The sequence below is a fragment of the Brassica oleracea genome, chromosome C1, assembly GCF_000695525.1.
Source record: "Brassica oleracea var. oleracea cultivar TO1000 chromosome C1, BOL, whole genome shotgun sequence".
NCBI lineage: Eukaryota > Viridiplantae > Streptophyta > Magnoliopsida > Brassicales > Brassicaceae > Brassica > Brassica oleracea.
Genome location: NC_027748.1, coordinates 1,252,118 through 1,269,260, shown reverse-complemented (window position 1 = coordinate 1,269,260; position 17,143 = coordinate 1,252,118). Strand labels below are relative to the sequence as shown.

Below are 17,143 nucleotides of genomic sequence, written 5' to 3'. Positions count from 1 at the left end.
AAAACATATACGGATGAAAACACTATCCAAACCTTGAGTGGCATATATGTGAAATGGAGAGCCACCAGAGACACAACCAGTGATGAAAAGTGCAACGAGACGAGAGAACAAAGAAAGAAAAAGAGACTACAAAAAATCAGCAAACTGTGGAGCCATCCTCGAGCTATAAAGAGAACATAAAAGTTAGATCACCAAAAACCAGATCTTGAAAACCAAGACTAGCAGGGACTATCAACGGCAAGCCAACTACGAGGAAGGCAATAAAACTCTGACCCAACCCAAGGAGATGTAGTTCCTAACATTAGCCAAATCTAAGGAAAAAGAGGAAAAATATTGACCAGAACAGCGTACAACATCATGAGAAACAACTGCACAACTGAGAACTCATAAACCTAATCTACAACAAATATCAGATAATATCACAGGAGAAGAAGAAGAGGAAAAACAAGAGCAACAAAGGTGAACCTTTTCCGGTGGCGGTAAGAAACACCGCATACCGGAAATGTAAATAAATACATAGATGGTGACGGCTCAAGTCAAAATATGCGAGAATAATGTTCAATGTTGTTAAAAAAAGAATAATGTGAAAATATGAAATACAATTTTGACGCTGAAACCGTTAATGTTAGAATCAACAAATGCTTAAATTCAAAGTGATTGAAATTCAATATGCTTTACATTAGAAGCTCAATTCAGCACTAACAAATACTACTATACACACAACAACATATTATTGAAAAGACGAACACGTAATATATTAATCTATAACCTAATACTACGTACATAACACAATATAAAATATTAAATCATGCTCTTCACAAATAAATACTGACCACATAATTACATCATCCAAAAACATCATATTTAACCATAACAAAATAATATTCCGCGCGAAGCGCGGACAACCCGCTAGTATTACATAAACAGGTTTATAACTTAGCTTTTTGCAATAAAACTTACTTCTAAAAAGATTGATTTAATATGATGTAAATTTTTTAAGAAAATTGTTTATGTATTGATTTGGGTATCTAATAAAATCTATAGGAACTTACGTACGGATCACGTGAATCTGTATATGCATGCACTTGAACAAGCAGGTGGGTTTAATAAACAAAACTGAACATTTTAATATCCAAAAATCGGTTCTCATCTATTAAGCAAATAAAATGAAATTGTACAATTTATATTCTGATTAATTGGATTCATCTGTATGTATGCTAATATAAATACATATTTTAAAATTCAGATCCACATATTTGCAAACCCGATGCATTTGTGTCAGACACTTAAGAATTAGGATATTGTTCAGGTCTATATGCCTCCCTCCCGTCTATTGTATTAGAAAGAGAAATATACATTTTCTCAACATCATGATCAGGGTAATCTAATAGTATGTTGGTATCATAGTTTAATCATATTAAATTGATGTTGTTAATTGAAAATGATTATTGAGTCTCACTTTAAAATCTGAATATGATTTTCTTTTTGGAACTAATAACTATATGTACCAAATTTTACCAAAAAAAAGACAAAACTATATGTAAACAATTTGATTACAAAGATTTTGACCTACTAATGGCTCACAGTTGAGCTTGGGTGTTTGACAAAACTTGTTTGTTAAGAATCTGATTACTTTTTAATAAAAAACAATCTGATTACTTCACTATTAGTTGGACCGTATTACGCAAATTATAAGCTTTTATTTTGTCATTAAAAAAGTTACTTTCCTGGCTTTTAATTGTTATGTTTATGTCACTATTAGTTTTCTTTGATAAGTTTGGTGCAGATATAGTTTAGAAAGTTTCGGTAGACACATGGGCAATGCTGCAATAAGCTTTACCAACTATGTAGTATATAACAAGAAACAAGGTCAAAACTGTTACAGTTAAAATGCTACAACAGTTTTCTATAAATACAGTGTTCTAATGGGGCATCCGATATGACATTTGCTAATTGAATTAAACAAATACAGAATGTAGGGTTTTAAAATATTGTAAAAAAGACTTCAAAATTAGACCTATGTTTTTTTCTGAATAAATAGTAATAAAAGTTCAGCTAATCGGGTTATATTATATAGGTGAGCGCGATCAAATATTTTAGTACCTGAAGATAAGGGATCCAAAGTACAACTATAAAATTGGTGCGAGTTTAGGATATCTAAGAATACGAATCCTATAATGTATGCACTGAGAAACAATTCGAATATATTAATTTCCTACAAAGATACAATTTTATCACGTTTCTCTGAACTATAAAAAGAGAAATAACTATAAACTGGTGAAAGAAAAATCTGACTAACTAGAAAATAGAGAAGGGAGAAGACGAAAGTTAAAGAAAGTGGAAGCAAAGGAAAGAAACGAAGACAAGAACGCCATTGTCGCCGATAACTTGTACCGATCACAATGCTTCTCTCCAGCACCAATCAAAATTACGGTCACGCTCGCCGTTGAGCATGCACCTCCCAGCGATAAAAACGACAAAACCTGAATAAACACAAAGATTATAAGGAGATTATGATTACAAATCTCATTAATATGTATGCTTTTATTTTTTACTACATTGCATTACTTAATTTAGACTATACTACTTCTGTTTTTGCATGTGTGTTTGTGTTAATTGGTTATACTTATTATAAATGTAAAGAAAAACGACATTGAATTAAGTTCCTTTGAAGGGTCATCAAAATTTAGAGAGTCGACCACCATCCAACAACGACAACATAGATGTACAAATTGATGTAATCTAGTGATTAAAGCAAAGCAAGCGATCGACATTCCATTGATAATTGCGATGTACTAGATGTTGGATCAACTTTATCTAGCTTTGGTATAATTCGTTTCAGATGAACCAGTTTAATATAGATATGATAATTTCCACAACTTATACTATTAATGCTTTATTAGTTTGAGATTGCACCACAAAGTCGATTACCAAAATAAAAATAAAAAAAAGTAGAGTCTAAGTTAAACAAGAAAACAACAGATTATTGACCTGAAAATTTAGAACACCGGATCTATTTTTTTACAATGGATACCATTATTAGATAACTAAGTTGGTGTATAGATAAAACTTTATCCTTTCAGTGGCTAATGAAAAGTTGTGAAATGTGTTGCAATACCAAAGGTTCTTAGATTGTATTTTGATAGCAACCAATCAAAGATATAATCGTATATCCACTATGTCTATTACTAGCCAGTATCCACAATTGATTTATTTGGACCTCTTCAAAATATTTGGTTCATTTAAAACACACGTTTCTAATCAAATGAACTAATAATGTTAATCTCCTTTTGTTTGCGTCTTACATTTGTAGATGAATGTAGCTTAGATTCTACATACACATAGAGAAGTATAGAGAACTTACCAAGTCTCCAGAGACGATGACAGATAAAACTGTTGCTTGCAGAGGAAGTCTTTGAACGATGATGGAGTACGCTTCAAGTAGGGCTAACGTAACGCTCCATGGTGTTACTAAACCCATCACTGTAACTAAATAACTGCTCCACAAGGATTACAAGTCTCTTCAAAACGTTGTTTTATAGTTTAAAATGTAAATATTTCCAACTCTCTTTTTTTTACCAGAAGGCAGTGTAAGCGTAGAAATCGTCGTCATCGTTGAAGCACATGAAAAGAAGCGAAGCAGAAGAGAACAGAACCTGTCCAAGACGTAGACCAATGCTTGACCTTGTTCCAACCGACGCCGTTCTGACCACTTCCATGAACTGAGACTTTGTTATCTCTTCTATTCCTTGTCATTCTTACATGCTTTTATCAGAGTTAAACTTTGACAAAAGTAAGAAACAGAGGAAAGGGTTCCTCTGTTTTTGCAGACAGAGGTGGAAAGACAGAAGTAGAGATGTGACAACAATGGGGTCAAAGGCTCATAAAAGGCATAATGGTTTTGCTTAATTATGGATTTTGTTCTTATTTCTTAACCAAACATCATCTTGCTGTTGCAAGCAATTATCAAGATCTAGAAATATGATATCTTAATCACTAATAATTAGTCTTTTTAGTCACAATAATTAGCTTGTGATTAAAACCAAAAGTGAAAACAGCTATACCACAAAATGATGGCTTTCCACATGTAGTAATGATCTGGAATCAATAATCTTTTGGAGACCCATAACCAGTGTTTTTAAAACCGGACCGGAAGCTGAACCGGATTTTTTTTGGGTCACAGTTCAATATGGTTCGACCGGATCAAACTTGGTTCAATACGGTTCGACCGGATCAAACTTGGTTCAATACTTTGGTTTAATATACTTTTAGTATATAAATTTTAAAGTAATGTTATTAAATATGATACATAATTAAAATATAAATAAATTTTAAACATAAAACATTATAAATATAAACGAGTTTTATGTTTAATGGATGATTTATAGATTTTTTCGATAGTTTTAGTTGTTTTTATCGGTTTAATAACTTTGAAATCTAATTCATCTACGGACCGGTTCATGGTCGAAACAATTACTAGGTCCAACCCGGCTATATAACCGATTCATGGTCGAACCCGGTCAACCATCAGGTCGGTCCGGTTTTAAAAACACTGCCCATAACATTTAGAGAGAACATATATTTTGATTAACAAAAATAGTAAGCCAAAAAAAAAGATTTAAACGATTAAACGTAACTCAAATTACAATACGGAACTTGAACACATAACCTTAAAGGGTTCATGAGGAGGTAACAAACGCTTTTCTCTGTTTCTTCTGTTAAACATTCAGTAGTAACATAAGTTTTTTTTTTCTAATTCAAGAAGAGTTACACATCAGCTTTGTCAGAAGACTCAGGAGCTTGTTTCTTCGATGGACTTGATTCTGCATTCAACAAAACTCGCTTCACTCCTCTTCCAACAACACCCAAATGAGTAACACCTGATGATGCCCCTCCCACTCCTGAACCTGTAGGCGACTCTAAGTCCTTCCCAGTGTTTGCAGTTCCCATCCGAGAAGAGCTCATTACACCGGCAGCAGTAGCAACAGCCTTGTCACTAGCACTTGCCTTATTAGCTGATGCCATGCCCATTAGCTCAGCAAGAAGTTGCTTTGGGTTATCTGCTTGTTGTTTCAAATCCTCAAGCTGCAGCAAAACAAGAGTTGACATTAGTATGAGTTTTTTAATGTCAAAACGATGATTAAGCTCACTTGCCTTCTTTTCTAGATCCTCTGCGAGTCCAGATAAGGTTCTGATCTCAGCTTCTTTCTCTGAGACAGTTGAGGAAGTTGCTGATCCAGATGGACACTTGACCTCATTAGTGAGTCTCTCCATCCGAGCTTTGCAGATTAACACAGCCTTCTGACAGTAAGGTATTGCTTCCTTAGTTTGACATCCAGTCTCTAGACATATGCATATGCGGAAGTTTCTGAAATGTTCAAGTTAAGTTCATACAACACAATGCACAGAAGAAGAATAACAAACAATATAGTGAAGGATACAGTTCGGCTATGTGTCGACTGTCTGGTTCAACCAATCGCTCTAAGATGGACAGAGCTTTCTTGTAGTCACTCAAGGAAGACTCAATGTCCTCTGCATTGTTCAATAACCCATCATTAATGAGAAAATGGGACATTACGAGGTGAAATGAGAAGGAAACTAAACCTCTCTCGAGGGAGATTTCAGCAAGGGCAGAGAGAATATCCACTTTCTCCATTGTATCAGTTGAGTGTTTGTCAGTAATAGCCCTTGCGATGTCCAGCATTTTCCACGCCGTATCCAAATCAGACTCATCTTCATCAGCATCAGCGTCAGATATGTCATCCTCTTGACAATCTTCACCATCCTCTTTACCATCAGAACCTACAAAAGCATTTTACAGATACAATCCTTAATAAATTAAGACGACATATAACAAAAAGACTCCTTTGAATCTCAATCCATAAAGCTTAATGTGAATGGAGGTGCAAGCACAAGTCTATATATAGGTGACAAGTCTCAAAATTTGAGTACCTTCATGGCCACCACTTGAGCTCTCTTGCTTCTCTGGGTCACTAGACACAACAGACTCCTCACCGTTTGCAATATCCTTACCACTAGACTCTTGGTGAGCTTCTTTCTTAGGCATGTTGTTACCAAGCGGATCAGCTTCAGCCTGAGCCTTCCCCAGAAGAGTAGATCCATATCTGTAATAAGCCTTGATGCACTCAGGCGCAAGCTCACCAAAATGTTCAACCCTGAACACATAACCAAAGCAACACAGATCAATTAGTCAAATTCAACACCCAAAATAAAAAATAAAAATCGAAACTTGAAACTTGAAACGATGAATAACCTGATCTCGAGGGCACGGCTGAAACAATCGACAGCTTCAGCAAAGTCACTCTCTTTCAGAAAGAGTGAGCCTTTCTCGGTCAGCTCGTCTGCGAACTCAAGCGTCTTCTCACTCTCTAGGGTTTGCTCGAGTTCCGAAGCCGAAGCTGGTGTTTTTTCTTCAACCATGGCTCAAGCTTGAGAATTGGGGTTTAGGTATCGAAATCAACGAGAATGTTCGCTGGAGAAAGAGGAAGCTCTACTTGTACCCTAAAACCCTTTCTTCTTCTTCTTCTTCTTCTTCTTCTAACACGTCGTCGTTTTGGGCTTTAAAATATTTGTAACACTAAATTAATAATTTATTACATTGATCTCTAACTTAAAAAAATGGTGGAAGAAAATAATTAATGTAGGTAGATTAGAATGTGTGGTTGCTAAGAGCTTAGACAGAGACGAAGAAGAAGCCATCTTTGATGATCATCGGCTTGTAAAGTTGAAACGTTTTGTGTGTGTTCTGTCATCTCTGTCTCCACTCGATGGCAGCAGCTCGCTTAGTGTTTTCGTTAAGCCTTCCATCATCTACTCACGGAATCAACCGAAAGTTTCAACCTTTTCTCCTAACTCAAACAGTAGCTCCTTCTCGAGTTCGTGCTCTTCGTTGCCAAGCGAACCCAGAATCCTCAGAACCCCAGGTGAAAAAAAGTCTCGATTTTGTTATATGGGTCGATGGCGAATTTAGCTTAAAGGAATCGTTTTTTAATCGTGGTTCAGGAGAAATTGGTGGTGGATAATGGGTCAACTAGTGAAACTTCACCTGCGACGAAAGAAGCTTCTTCTGGGTTTCCTGAATCTCCAAACAGGGATGTTAATAGAAGAGTCGCTGTTGCTTCTGTTGTTGCGGCTTTGGCCTTGTTTCTATCGACAAGGCTTGATTTTGGGATCTCCTTGAAGGATTTAACCGCTTCAGCGTTGCCTTACGAGGAGGTTGGACTCTTTGTCATGTTGGTTTTGTTGTCTTATAGATTGAGCTTTATACGAAAGGCTTTAATGTTCTTTTTTGTTAGGCTTTGTCGAATGGGAAGCCGACAGTTGTTGAGTTCTATGCTGATTGGTGTGAGGTTTGTCGTGAACTTGCCCCTGATGTTTACAAAATCGAGCAGCAATACAAGTAATAATGCTTGCTCTTTTTATATGTGTGTGTGTTTATGATCACATTCATCAAGCTTTTAAATATAGATATGATCAACGAGCTAGAGCTTTGTAGTTGCATCATGTTGTGTTAGTTTATTGGACTAGGAAACTTGTTTGGGAAATGAAGATGAGCAAGAGACTTAAAATCTTGTGTTGCGTTGGTTTAATGGTATTTAGGAACTTCTCTAAGAATGGATTTGGATATGTAGTAGCTAATGAACAACAAGGTAGAGCTTGTATTCAAGATTCAGGTTGTAGAACAGTACCCACTCTTGGTTTAGTGGATATGAGAACTTGTTTAGGAACGTATTTGGAACTTTTAGATGTTAAGGAACAAGCTAAAGCTTTGAAGACTCTAGTTGCAGAAGCGAACCATTAAGCTCATGTTAGTTTAATCATTTATAGGTTAGGGAGCTCTTTAGATGCTCGTTTAGCATTTTACAGGGCGAAATTTTAATTGCGTGTGTGTTATTGTCTTAGTTTCATTGCGGTGTTGTGATCTGCAGGGACAAAGTGAACTTTGTGATGCTAAATGTGGACAACACGAAATGGGAGCAAGAGCTGGATGAGTTTGGTGTTGAAGGCATCCCTCATTTCGCATTCCTCGATAGACAAGGCAACGAGGAAGGCAATGTGGTGGGAAGGCTCCCGAGACAGTATCTAGTCGAGAATGTCAACGCCCTTGCAGCCGGGAAACAATCAATTCCGCATGCTCGAGCTGTGGGACAGTACAGTAGCGCCGAGGCCCGTAAGGTGCATCAGGTCACTGATCCCTTAAGCCATGGATAGAGAGAGAGAGGCAACACAATCATATAGTGCACAAAAGTAGCAATGGTTCATATTTGATCAATTGTAACTAAATGTTTGGTATGTTTGGTTTCGTTTTAAGACATAACTTTAAAACTCTAATCTGAATCTGAATCTGAATCCGAAGAGTGATTAGGACTCAGCTTAGATGCCATGTTTGACAGATTCTCCCTCATATCCTGAAGCTCTTCTTCCCCAAATCCCCACTTCCTTGCCGCATATGATCCCATGGCTCCCCTTTGGATCCCAAGCCTCTCCAGATTCCCCAATCTACTCTCCAAGAACGGCAAAATCACGCTCGAGGGTCTCCATCTTGTAGCTACTGGTAAGGAGTGAACATCAAGTGAGCCTCTGTACATAGAATCCGACCCCGGAGTGCTCAAGATCTCACCCCTCCTCCCAACAAGGTTTCCAAATATAGAAGGAAACGGTAAAGGCACAGGGAGAGGCTGATAGATTGTGAAACAGAGATTGAATTTCCAAAAAAAAAGAATTAGCATTCTCTGACCAGGTTTTAGAAGAATCTGATATTGATGAAGAACCTTCGTTGTAGAGGGTACCGCTTGAGCGCGTGGAGCCTAGTGACCCCCTCAACGGTGAAAATGTTTCAGACGGAAAAAAAAAAAAAACTAAAAACATGCATGTACACAGTGTTCTAAAAATCGGTCTAGCCGTCTGCTTAGTCGATAAATCGGGTATTTGCCGAGGCGTACGTCTAAACAATAATCCTAGGCGTACGTCTAAACAATAATCCTCTATAAAGCGCTTGACCATTGCCTAGTGAAATTTAAATCTTTGAAACAACCATTCATATAGTCAAATCCAAAACCTTGCTTGCACTAAGTAACTGTATAAATGGAGTTAATTAATAACAGTAAAAATAAAACCAAGCAAATGAAATTCTATAAAAATAACTGCATAAAAGAGGATGTATATCTTAAAAGTTGCAATTTAGCAAATGAAATCTTGTACTAAAAGGAATCATCTAGTTTAATAATTAATACCTTCGAAGTTGACTGAAAGCAGACGAGGAGTGTATGTAGAAACTCCCTGCTGGTTCTCACCGGAGCGGTAGAGGACGTCCATGTCAAGATTATGGTTTGGGAAGATTGGATCGCTTTCGGGGTCACTCGCCAATGCAAGCAATTCATCCTACACACAATGAATAGCAAAAAGTTCTCAACCTAGAATCCACTTAAATTTGATAATCGAGATCATTTGGTTCAACTAACCTGGAAGTTCCAGAAATGGGAACCGATGAAGTTTGCGAACTCTCCAACTTGAATCGTCACGATTTCTCTTCTCATTGCTTCTCTGAGTCGGGTGAAACTAGCAAAAGCTCAAACTCTTTAGGGCACCCACAACAATGCATGATGGTGGGTTTCTTATGGAGCCTCTCACAGTCTATATATATATATATATACTCATGCAAAACTTCACACATTATCACAAAATTTTAAGATTTTTTATATTTATTATTTTTTAAATAATCTTATTCATCATCCAAATACTTTAATAGACCATCTAATAGTCAATAATTTCTTTCTAATCATTTTTAACTAAAAAAAACTCTTTTTTTGGTGATGAAAAATTATCATCTATAAATATACCATATTATTGGTATCCACATATATAAAATTTAATTTTCTCCCTTCTCATGAAATCATCTATATAAAATGGTGCACCAAAAATTGACACTTCATTATTTATTTTAAACTTTTTTAAATTCTTCCTAGATTTTTAATTATCTTATTATTTAACCCAGATAATTTCACAAATTTTAATAGTCTATAATTTTTTCAAATCATCTTTGTTAGTTACAAATTTCCTTTTTTTTATGATACAAAATCATCATCTACAAATATACCAGATTATGAATATTTAAATTTTATTTAAATATTCATATAAATATATTAAAACTGTATATATAACATTTGTCAAGTTATGAGTGGTATACTATTAAAATGTTAAAAGTCATTTGAGACTCACGGAGATCCCCGGTAGTTGCTTAAAGCCTTAGCCGATCTATGTGAATATTGATGAAGGTGAAGATGTGGCCCGCTTGGCCCACAGCCCATAAAAAAACCTCATGATTGAATCAAAATCAATTTTCTGAAGAACCAGGTGGCTACACCGGTTTGTGAGTTAAACCACATAGTTTTTAGCCCAATATCACTAGAATAAAATTATATGAAATTCAAAGACAATGATGTCGAAGACAAAGAAGCTATTCCATTCTACCAAACATGCAAATCTCGTGGATTAAAAAATCATATCGATTAATAATTCATATCCGTGAATCAATTTTTTCTATCTCATTACTTCAACAAAGAAAAAAAAATCTCAAATCGTTATCTTGTTGTCAATTTTAAGAAAAAAAAAAATCTTATCTTTTATCCTACGATTTTTGTCTTTTTGACAATAAAAGATTCTTTCTTCTTTTTCCATAATCATTCTCATATTAGGTAGATTGAAGAAAACCATGTCTCACACCGACAAGGTTGCTGTTTACCTGCTTACCGACGGTAAAACAAGAAAAGGACTTGTACATTCAGACAACAAAAAGAACAAAATTTTTGATTTATGAGAATTTTTTTTTTTATGAAGTAAAAAAAAAATAACACAAACCTGAAGAGTTTGATCTCTTCTCTCTATCTATATTCCCTTCTCTCATGTTTTACATCTACAAAACTCCCGAGCAAACTTTTTCAAGTTTTTTGAGCATATAACAACATAAGTTGGTAATTTTTATCTATGCATAGTATTATGATTGGTCTTCAAAGCTCAAGATCCAACCCTTGTTTCTTCTTATTTGAAACACTTTTCCAGCTACGTCCATCAGATTTTTCTTCATCCTCTGCCTCCTCTGAGCTATGTCCATTATTACTGAACAAACCTCCATCAATAAGCGGACTTTGTGGTGAATCAGACCTCGTCAAACTTATCAAGCTTTGTGTTTCTTTATCTAACACAACATGCTGATCCGAGGATGACAAAGTCTTTGCTGGATGCAGCGGATGCTTACGGATATGCATTCTATACTTCTGCAACAGAACATAATCACACGCTGAATCATGCATTCACACATCATAAGTTGTAAGTTTGTAAAAAAAAGATGAGAGATTCTGTACTTGTAAATGGCTTTTGACTTCATCATTGGTTAAACCATCAACTTTCATCATATCTCTAATCTGCTTTGGTGTCGCCACTGGTCTCACATCAACAAACATAAACAAACATAATCTCAGTACAAAATTCAACAACAAAGTTGGCTTCTTTTTTTAAGGTGGTATAAGGACTAACCTTGTGACCCTCCAAGGCTGTGAAGAGCATCAACGAACTTACGGTGAAGTTCCTGTGACCATCTCCTTCTCTGCTCTTTCTTCTGACTGTGAAGGCTCTGCATAGGTTTGCTGAACTGATGATTATAATCCATAAGTATCTCTGATGCTGGAGTCCCGAGAGACAGAGGAGCTGGAGGAAGGTTAAATGACGAAAATGCCCCTCCCTGAATAGGCTTATGAGTCACAGACCGATCTTCTTTTTCGTTTGTCTGTTCACAAATGATCAAAGGTTAAGACCACAAAACAGAACATCAAAAGGTTTGTTTTTTTTTTTACCGATTGCAATTGGGAGTTAGGGTTGGAGATCCATAACTGGGCAGAGCTCATCCAGTTCTTCTTATTATCACTTTCCACTTTTGCCCCTTCACCCACATCTAATTTACCATCTGATGCCATCATCACTGATGATGAAGCCTCTTCCTTTAACGTCTCAATCGCTACACGTAGAAACCCATTTCTTCAACATCAAAAACACAAATCGATTGAAAACAATTGAGAATCAGTATACCTTCGTTCAATAGGAGCATGCATAGAGGTAGTTCCCGTTTAAAAACATCGATCTTTTTCCTCTCTTCCTCTAATTTTCCGACATACCCATCGATTTCAGACAGCTTCGAATCATAATCTTTGATCCTCGACACTTCGTCGAGAAATTGAGACAAGGGTTTTGCTAGAGAGTACATGGACAGATTCAAATTAAGACCCATCTTATCTGTATCTGTCTGAACCATCGAATATATAAAAAAACAATAAGATAGACAAAGAAGCTGCGAGAGACGTTTATTTATAAAGAAGAAGGAAGAAAAGGTATTGGGGGAAGAAGATGAAGGACGCGGTGAACCGCAGCCGCTGTAATTAAGTGGAATCTCGAGGGTGTTTGTGTAAATTTGGTTTAATTAAGATTGGAACAAAGAATCTTTTTGTGATGTCCCGTACACACGCGGCGAATCGTTACACTCACTTATTCTATAGTATTTTTTATTCTCTTGCTCATTTTTATTTGATTTGTTTCCTTTTTTTCTTTAATTTGTAAAAATACACGATATCCATTTTTGGGAAACTTGTTATTGTTTTTGGTATTAGTGCTTGCCATTCAATCAAGATTCTCATATTCTATATCCTGTATTTAATGTTTTCTGGATTATAAAAAGAAATGTGGTATTTTGAAAGAATGAATAGTTCTATACTATTCTATGCACAAATGATGGTTGAGGTTCTTCCACTGAATATATGTTTTCTAAATATATATATCAGTTACTGTATATCTTTATAAATGTTGAAAATTATAGAAGTTTATGTGTTGACATAAGTGCAGTTTTTGTAACAAGATGGTGGATACTTATTATTTTTCAATCAAAATTTGAAGTTAGAAATATTAAATTCTATAATATATATAATTATTATTATTAGTTTAAATGGTAATAAATTATTTGGACATATCTTCAATGTGTGAGATCTTTCTTTTTTGGGGTTTTTTCTTGTGGAACAAGGAGTTTCATATACTAAATCTACTATGTTTTATATAATCATCATCCGTTTTTATTAGGTTTGTATCTATCATTTATGTTTTGTGTTTGATTTAGCAAAATGAGTTTGACCAGAAAAATAAAACAATTGAAAAGTGGATATACATCTTTTACGTCTATTTTTTTTGTCGATGGTTAATTATGCTATATTACAAACTATAAGAAATATTACAATACGATTCTACGGCCGACAACTTTATCTGCGTTATGGAGATTTACGTCTGACTGCATCATCCTAAGCCGTCTTATGACATCTATGCCTGACGGTACTCTTTGCGACATGCCGAAAATCTCATGTATGTTTTTACGCCTATGTTTGGATTTACGTTTATATATTTATAAAAAATATAAACATGGCTTTTGATTTTTCAAATTATGTAAATATGTAATAGCAATTTGTCTTTTAATTAAAAATATAAAAGTAACATATGATTATTGTTTGCAGTTTGCAAACATTTATTATATAGTCGTCACAAAGGAAAAACAAAGGAATGTGAAAACATCTGAAAAAAAAGAAATTATCAACCAAATGTTTCACATTTCACATGCATTCTAAGATTTAGAGTTATATAGTCAGCCAAATGCTAGACTAAGTATTGATAATATAAAAGTCTGTTCAACGCAAATTTGATTGAACATGAAATATTGAACATAGAACTTAATTAAGTTCGTACTCATTTCCATCTCAACATAGCTTTATACTGAACACAATTTAATGGAATATAAACGTTCGTTATATAATATTTTAGACTAAATAAGCAATTCTGTTCAAACGATTTTTCTTAAATTGACAAACGCACTATATAAGTAGGATGATACATAGATTCGTGCTTTGCAATTTGCGCCACTATATATATTATATAACAATACTACATAAGTCAACAACCTTATAAATAATATCTGGTATAATATATCCATTTTAGTTTATACGAAAACCTTTTATTTCGTTTTATCGTTATTATTGAAACAAGGATTATACCAAACAATGTGTTAGAAACCGACACATATCGGTGCAAGAAAAGTAAAGTGGTCAAAAGAACTCGGCATAGTCTTTTTAACTATACGCAATGTTCATTTACATTCACATTGAGCTATAGTCTAAAGATATCACGTAACCATAGTATTCAGTACAATAAACTTGATGGTGCTTTTCTGCAGCATTTTATTTGGGTAGGCATAAACAAGTTATACATTTTGGTATGGATGCTTCTTCAAACGAAATTGTATCATAGTGTCACAATAGTCGATACTATGCAAATAACTATATCATTTTCATTAGGGCATCTCAACCCAAATATATATTTTTTTCTTCTAAAATAGTGTAATTCTATTATATAGTAACTTTTCTTTAAATAGTTGATTCTATATTATAGAATAAAATATAGAAAAATGTCATTTTTTATTCTAATTAAAAAAAACACTCAAAAGAAAATAGAGTGCTAATGGAGATGGTCCTAGTAACACTACACGATCATATATTTTGGAAAATGAAAAACATGCATGCATAAGTAAGAAAATGAGGAATAATATAAATTTATTTTGCTATTGATTAAAAATAAGCAAAAATGAGGTCATTTCTTTTGTTCTTGATTCTTTCCATTAAGCTTATAAATAAAGACATTTTGGAGATATATTTTTAGAAAAATGACGGAGACTTAGCAAAATTAAGTATTCATCCACTGTGCTTGTTACTAATAAAAACTTACGTACCTGAATTCATATCTTTATAATAGTTGGGACTTTTAGAAGAAAAAAGGCGATGTAAATATTCCAAAACACAAGAACACTAGCCAATTAGCAATGAACAAAAAGGATCTTTCGCATAATCATATATATATATATATATATTTTTTAAGCCCTTTGCCAAAAAAGAAAAAAAAAAGATCCCACGACGCAAACCAACTTTTTCGAAGCTTTTTCTTACTAGCCATACACGAATATCTACCAGTTTAATACTACTTTCTCAGTTTTTATTTGTAAGTAGTTTTAGTTAAAAGTGTTAATATTAAAAAAAAATTTATTTTTGAGAAAATAGCATTTAATACATAAATTCAACCGATAACAAAAATGTATGAATTATTTGATTGGTCACACAACATATAATAAATGTAAAAAATGTTTTGGATTATATAAATATCTTACATTGTGAAAGAAACATTTTTTGCTAAAACTACTTAATATCAAAACAGAGGGAGTAGCATTTAACTTTTCGAAATAATGTTCCTATAACCAAAAGAAAATATTCCGGAACACACCATAGCATGCATGTAATATGTCTAACCACAAGGAATCTAACGGACGGACATAAAGAAACGGCTATTTGTAGCCAACTATTGCAGGACATGTGTCCAACTAATCTAAGATTTTTCACTGGAAACGTCTCGAGTTGTATAAGGACGTCGAGAAAGTGATACCATTAATTATAATTTCTTTTGTGGGTTCACGAAACGTGTCCTTAAACCTTTTGTATTAGTTTTTTTTCAATCCTTTTTTTTTTCTCGGGTGATTTATTAAACAAGAACAAGAAATACAAGAAAAGGTCCAAAAAAGACAAACATAAAAACTAAGGGCCAAAACACGAAGACCCAACTAGATAAAAAAGCCCAAGAGGCCCACAAACATTACAACTTGCAGCCAGCAAGAGGAACCGTCGAGGAAGGGATGAAGAGCCACCCACCACGTGTTCAATCGACACACGATTTGAGAACACGCGTCAAGGAAAACAGCCACCGTCTCCCCCCGGTGCCAGAGAGAGGCGTACAACGACAGAACTCCACAACCAGTAGAGACGAGCCGGGAAAGAAGCCACTCAAACAGAGCAACACTCACCAAGATCTGAGTCGTTAGCCTAGACTGACGAATCAAACGTTCCGTAAAAGAAATTAACCATCTTCAATCGAGCCTATCAACTTCAATTATCAATCAAAGGATTAGCCCAAGAGTCGGTTGAAACGAAGAACATCGCGAAACGTCGATGAAACTTAAACCGGAGAAAAAACTCCGGGAGAAAGCCGGCGAAGATGATGCTACGGAAGCCATCACTTCCCGGAGGCAAAAGCCGGCGAAGACGGTGCAAAAGTGCCACCGCTTCCCAGAGTCAGAACCCAAAGATCGGGAGTCTATGCCGGAAGAAACCATCGGCAATCAGAAAGAAGATCGCTCTCTCGTAAAAGATTTTAGAGAGGGAACAGAGATGAGAGAGAAAGCCAACAGTTTTTTTTCAATCCATTCCTTTTATTTTTTTTCTTACAAAGTTCTAACAAACGATGGCTTTTTGCCCTGTCTATCTCATTTGAAGATAAGGTTCTCGTTGTTTCTATCAGCGAGAATCCAATGATATCTTTTGGTGAATAAGCAAAGACAACCCCACTATTCTTTAATAATTTCAGATCCTCTTTCAAAAACTTCAAATTTATAACATTTGGCATCAATCATAGAAGGAATAACTTGATGGTATACTGTAAATTTTGTTTTATAAATGCTAAGGGACTTATCAGAGTCCCTACATACAGCATAATTCCTAAACTATCCCACAACCTATAGATTAAAATCCATATACAATACCAATTTTTTTATAAAAATAATCCATATACATATAAGAAAATAATATATTTTCTTAACAACTGAGAATCTTGAACTGAAATCCATAATAATCCGTAGGACTTAAAAAAATAGTTAATTTTGTCTACCTAAAACGTTAGTACTAACCAACCATGAATGAAATAACCGAAGAAAATCTCAGAATACAAAACTTAAAATGAAGGCTTTAGCAACTTGATCACCATGAATCGATTAAAACTTATAACCTAATTATAAAAGTCATAAATTTGAAGTTATATTTGTTGGGAGAATTAATGAATTCAATCCACCAGTAAGACTAAATTTTGTGAATGATTTCACATATGTTTTAATCAACCACACTCAACTTTCCTTAAGAAATTGATGTGTTAGTTGGTTTATACATGTAGTTTCAATGATTCTTTTATTCTCTACAACTAAAAAGCTGAACGTGTTTGGATGGCC

The 17,143-nt window shown here is 34.7% G+C and overlaps 5 protein-coding genes across 5 annotated transcripts; 1 reads left to right on the top strand and 4 right to left on the bottom strand.

Moving 5' to 3' along the window:
• Positions 1–2,294: 2,294 nt before the first annotated feature.
• LOC106301893 (CASP-like protein 5C1) lies at positions 2,295–3,955 on the bottom strand. Its single transcript, XM_013738381.1, has 3 exons — positions 3,580–3,955; positions 3,365–3,497; positions 2,295–2,483 (listed from the first exon to the last, which is right to left on the bottom strand). The coding sequence occupies exons 1-3, from the start codon at positions 3,717–3,719 to the stop codon at positions 2,295–2,297; spliced, it is 462 nt and encodes a 153-aa protein (XP_013593835.1). The 5' UTR covers positions 3,720–3,955.
• Positions 3,956–4,610: 655 nt separating this feature from the next.
• On the bottom strand, positions 4,611–6,570 carry LOC106312042 (NASP-related protein sim3). The gene is made up of 6 exons (XM_013749417.1): positions 6,275–6,570; positions 5,953–6,176; positions 5,605–5,802; positions 5,442–5,532; positions 5,155–5,368; positions 4,611–5,085 (listed from the first exon to the last, which is right to left on the bottom strand). Exons 1-6 carry the CDS (start codon positions 6,439–6,441, stop codon positions 4,768–4,770), a joined length of 1,212 nt encoding a protein of 403 aa, XP_013604871.1. The 5' UTR covers positions 6,442–6,570; the 3' UTR covers positions 4,611–4,767.
• Positions 6,571–6,659: 89 nt separating this feature from the next.
• LOC106312050 (thioredoxin-like protein HCF164, chloroplastic) lies at positions 6,660–8,370 on the top strand. The gene is made up of 4 exons (XM_013749426.1): positions 6,660–6,944; positions 7,024–7,236; positions 7,317–7,420; positions 7,950–8,370. Exons 1-4 carry the CDS (start codon positions 6,789–6,791, stop codon positions 8,230–8,232), a joined length of 756 nt encoding a protein of 251 aa, XP_013604880.1. The 5' UTR covers positions 6,660–6,788; the 3' UTR covers positions 8,233–8,370.
• On the bottom strand, positions 8,349–9,623 carry LOC106328727. Its single transcript, XM_013767225.1, has 3 exons — positions 9,483–9,623; positions 9,255–9,402; positions 8,349–8,572 (listed from the first exon to the last, which is right to left on the bottom strand). The coding sequence occupies exons 1-3, from the start codon at positions 9,555–9,557 to the stop codon at positions 8,349–8,351; spliced, it is 447 nt and encodes a 148-aa protein (XP_013622679.1). The 5' UTR covers positions 9,558–9,623.
• A 1,246-nt stretch (positions 9,624–10,869) lies between these two features.
• LOC106323631 lies at positions 10,870–12,390 on the bottom strand. The gene is made up of 5 exons (XM_013761723.1): positions 12,103–12,390; positions 11,871–12,031; positions 11,554–11,803; positions 11,382–11,458; positions 10,870–11,294 (listed from the first exon to the last, which is right to left on the bottom strand). Exons 1-5 carry the CDS (start codon positions 12,323–12,325, stop codon positions 11,028–11,030), a joined length of 978 nt encoding a protein of 325 aa, XP_013617177.1. The 5' UTR covers positions 12,326–12,390; the 3' UTR covers positions 10,870–11,027.
• Positions 12,391–17,143: the final 4,753 nt, after the last annotated feature.

What these genes read in the sequence shown, in the direction of transcription:
- LOC106301893 (XM_013738381.1), bottom strand. Translation starts at nt 3,719, where the DNA reads ATGGAAGTGGTCAGAACGGCGTCGGTTGGAACAAGGTCAAGCATTGGT. An exon ending in TACGCTTACACTGCCTTCTG is followed by an intron (nt 3,498 to 3,579) that starts GTAAAAAAAAGA and finishes CTTGTGGAGCAG; the next exon opens with TTATTTAGTTACAGTGATGG. An exon ending in TCATCGTCTCTGGAGACTTG is followed by an intron (nt 2,484 to 3,364) that starts GTAAGTTCTCTA and finishes GTGTTTATTCAG; the next exon opens with GTTTTGTCGTTTTTATCGCT.
- LOC106312042 (XM_013749417.1), bottom strand. Translation starts at nt 6,441, where the DNA reads ATGGTTGAAGAAAAAACACCAGCTTCGGCTTCGGAACTCGAGCAAACC. An exon ending in AGCCGTGCCCTCGAGATCAG is followed by an intron (nt 6,177 to 6,274) that starts GTTATTCATCGT and finishes TTATGTGTTCAG; the next exon opens with GGTTGAACATTTTGGTGAGC. An exon ending in TGAAATCTCCCTCGAGAGAG is followed by an intron (nt 5,533 to 5,604) that starts GTTTAGTTTCCT and finishes TGAACAATGCAG; the next exon opens with AGGACATTGAGTCTTCCTTG.
- LOC106312050 (XM_013749426.1), top strand. Translation starts at nt 6,789, where the DNA reads ATGGCAGCAGCTCGCTTAGTGTTTTCGTTAAGCCTTCCATCATCTACT. An exon ending in CAGCGTTGCCTTACGAGGAG is followed by an intron (nt 7,237 to 7,316) that starts GTTGGACTCTTT and finishes CTTTTTTGTTAG; the next exon opens with GCTTTGTCGAATGGGAAGCC. An exon ending in AAAATCGAGCAGCAATACAA is followed by an intron (nt 7,421 to 7,949) that starts GTAATAATGCTT and finishes TGTGATCTGCAG; the next exon opens with GGACAAAGTGAACTTTGTGA.
- LOC106328727 (XM_013767225.1), bottom strand. Translation starts at nt 9,557, where the DNA reads ATGAGAAGAGAAATCGTGACGATTCAAGTTGGAGAGTTCGCAAACTTC. An exon ending in CCCATTTCTGGAACTTCCAG is followed by an intron (nt 9,403 to 9,482) that starts GTTAGTTGAACC and finishes CATTGTGTGTAG; the next exon opens with GATGAATTGCTTGCATTGGC. An exon ending in GCTTTCAGTCAACTTCGAAG is followed by an intron (nt 8,573 to 9,254) that starts GTATTAATTATT and finishes ACTCCTTACCAG; the next exon opens with TAGCTACAAGATGGAGACCC.
- LOC106323631 (XM_013761723.1), bottom strand. Translation starts at nt 12,325, where the DNA reads ATGGTTCAGACAGATACAGATAAGATGGGTCTTAATTTGAATCTGTCC. An exon ending in CAGCCTTGGAGGGTCACAAG is followed by an intron (nt 11,459 to 11,553) that starts GTTAGTCCTTAT and finishes ATGTGAGACCAG; the next exon opens with TGGCGACACCAAAGCAGATT. An exon ending in AAGTCAAAAGCCATTTACAA is followed by an intron (nt 11,295 to 11,381) that starts GTACAGAATCTC and finishes GTTCTGTTGCAG; the next exon opens with AAGTATAGAATGCATATCCG.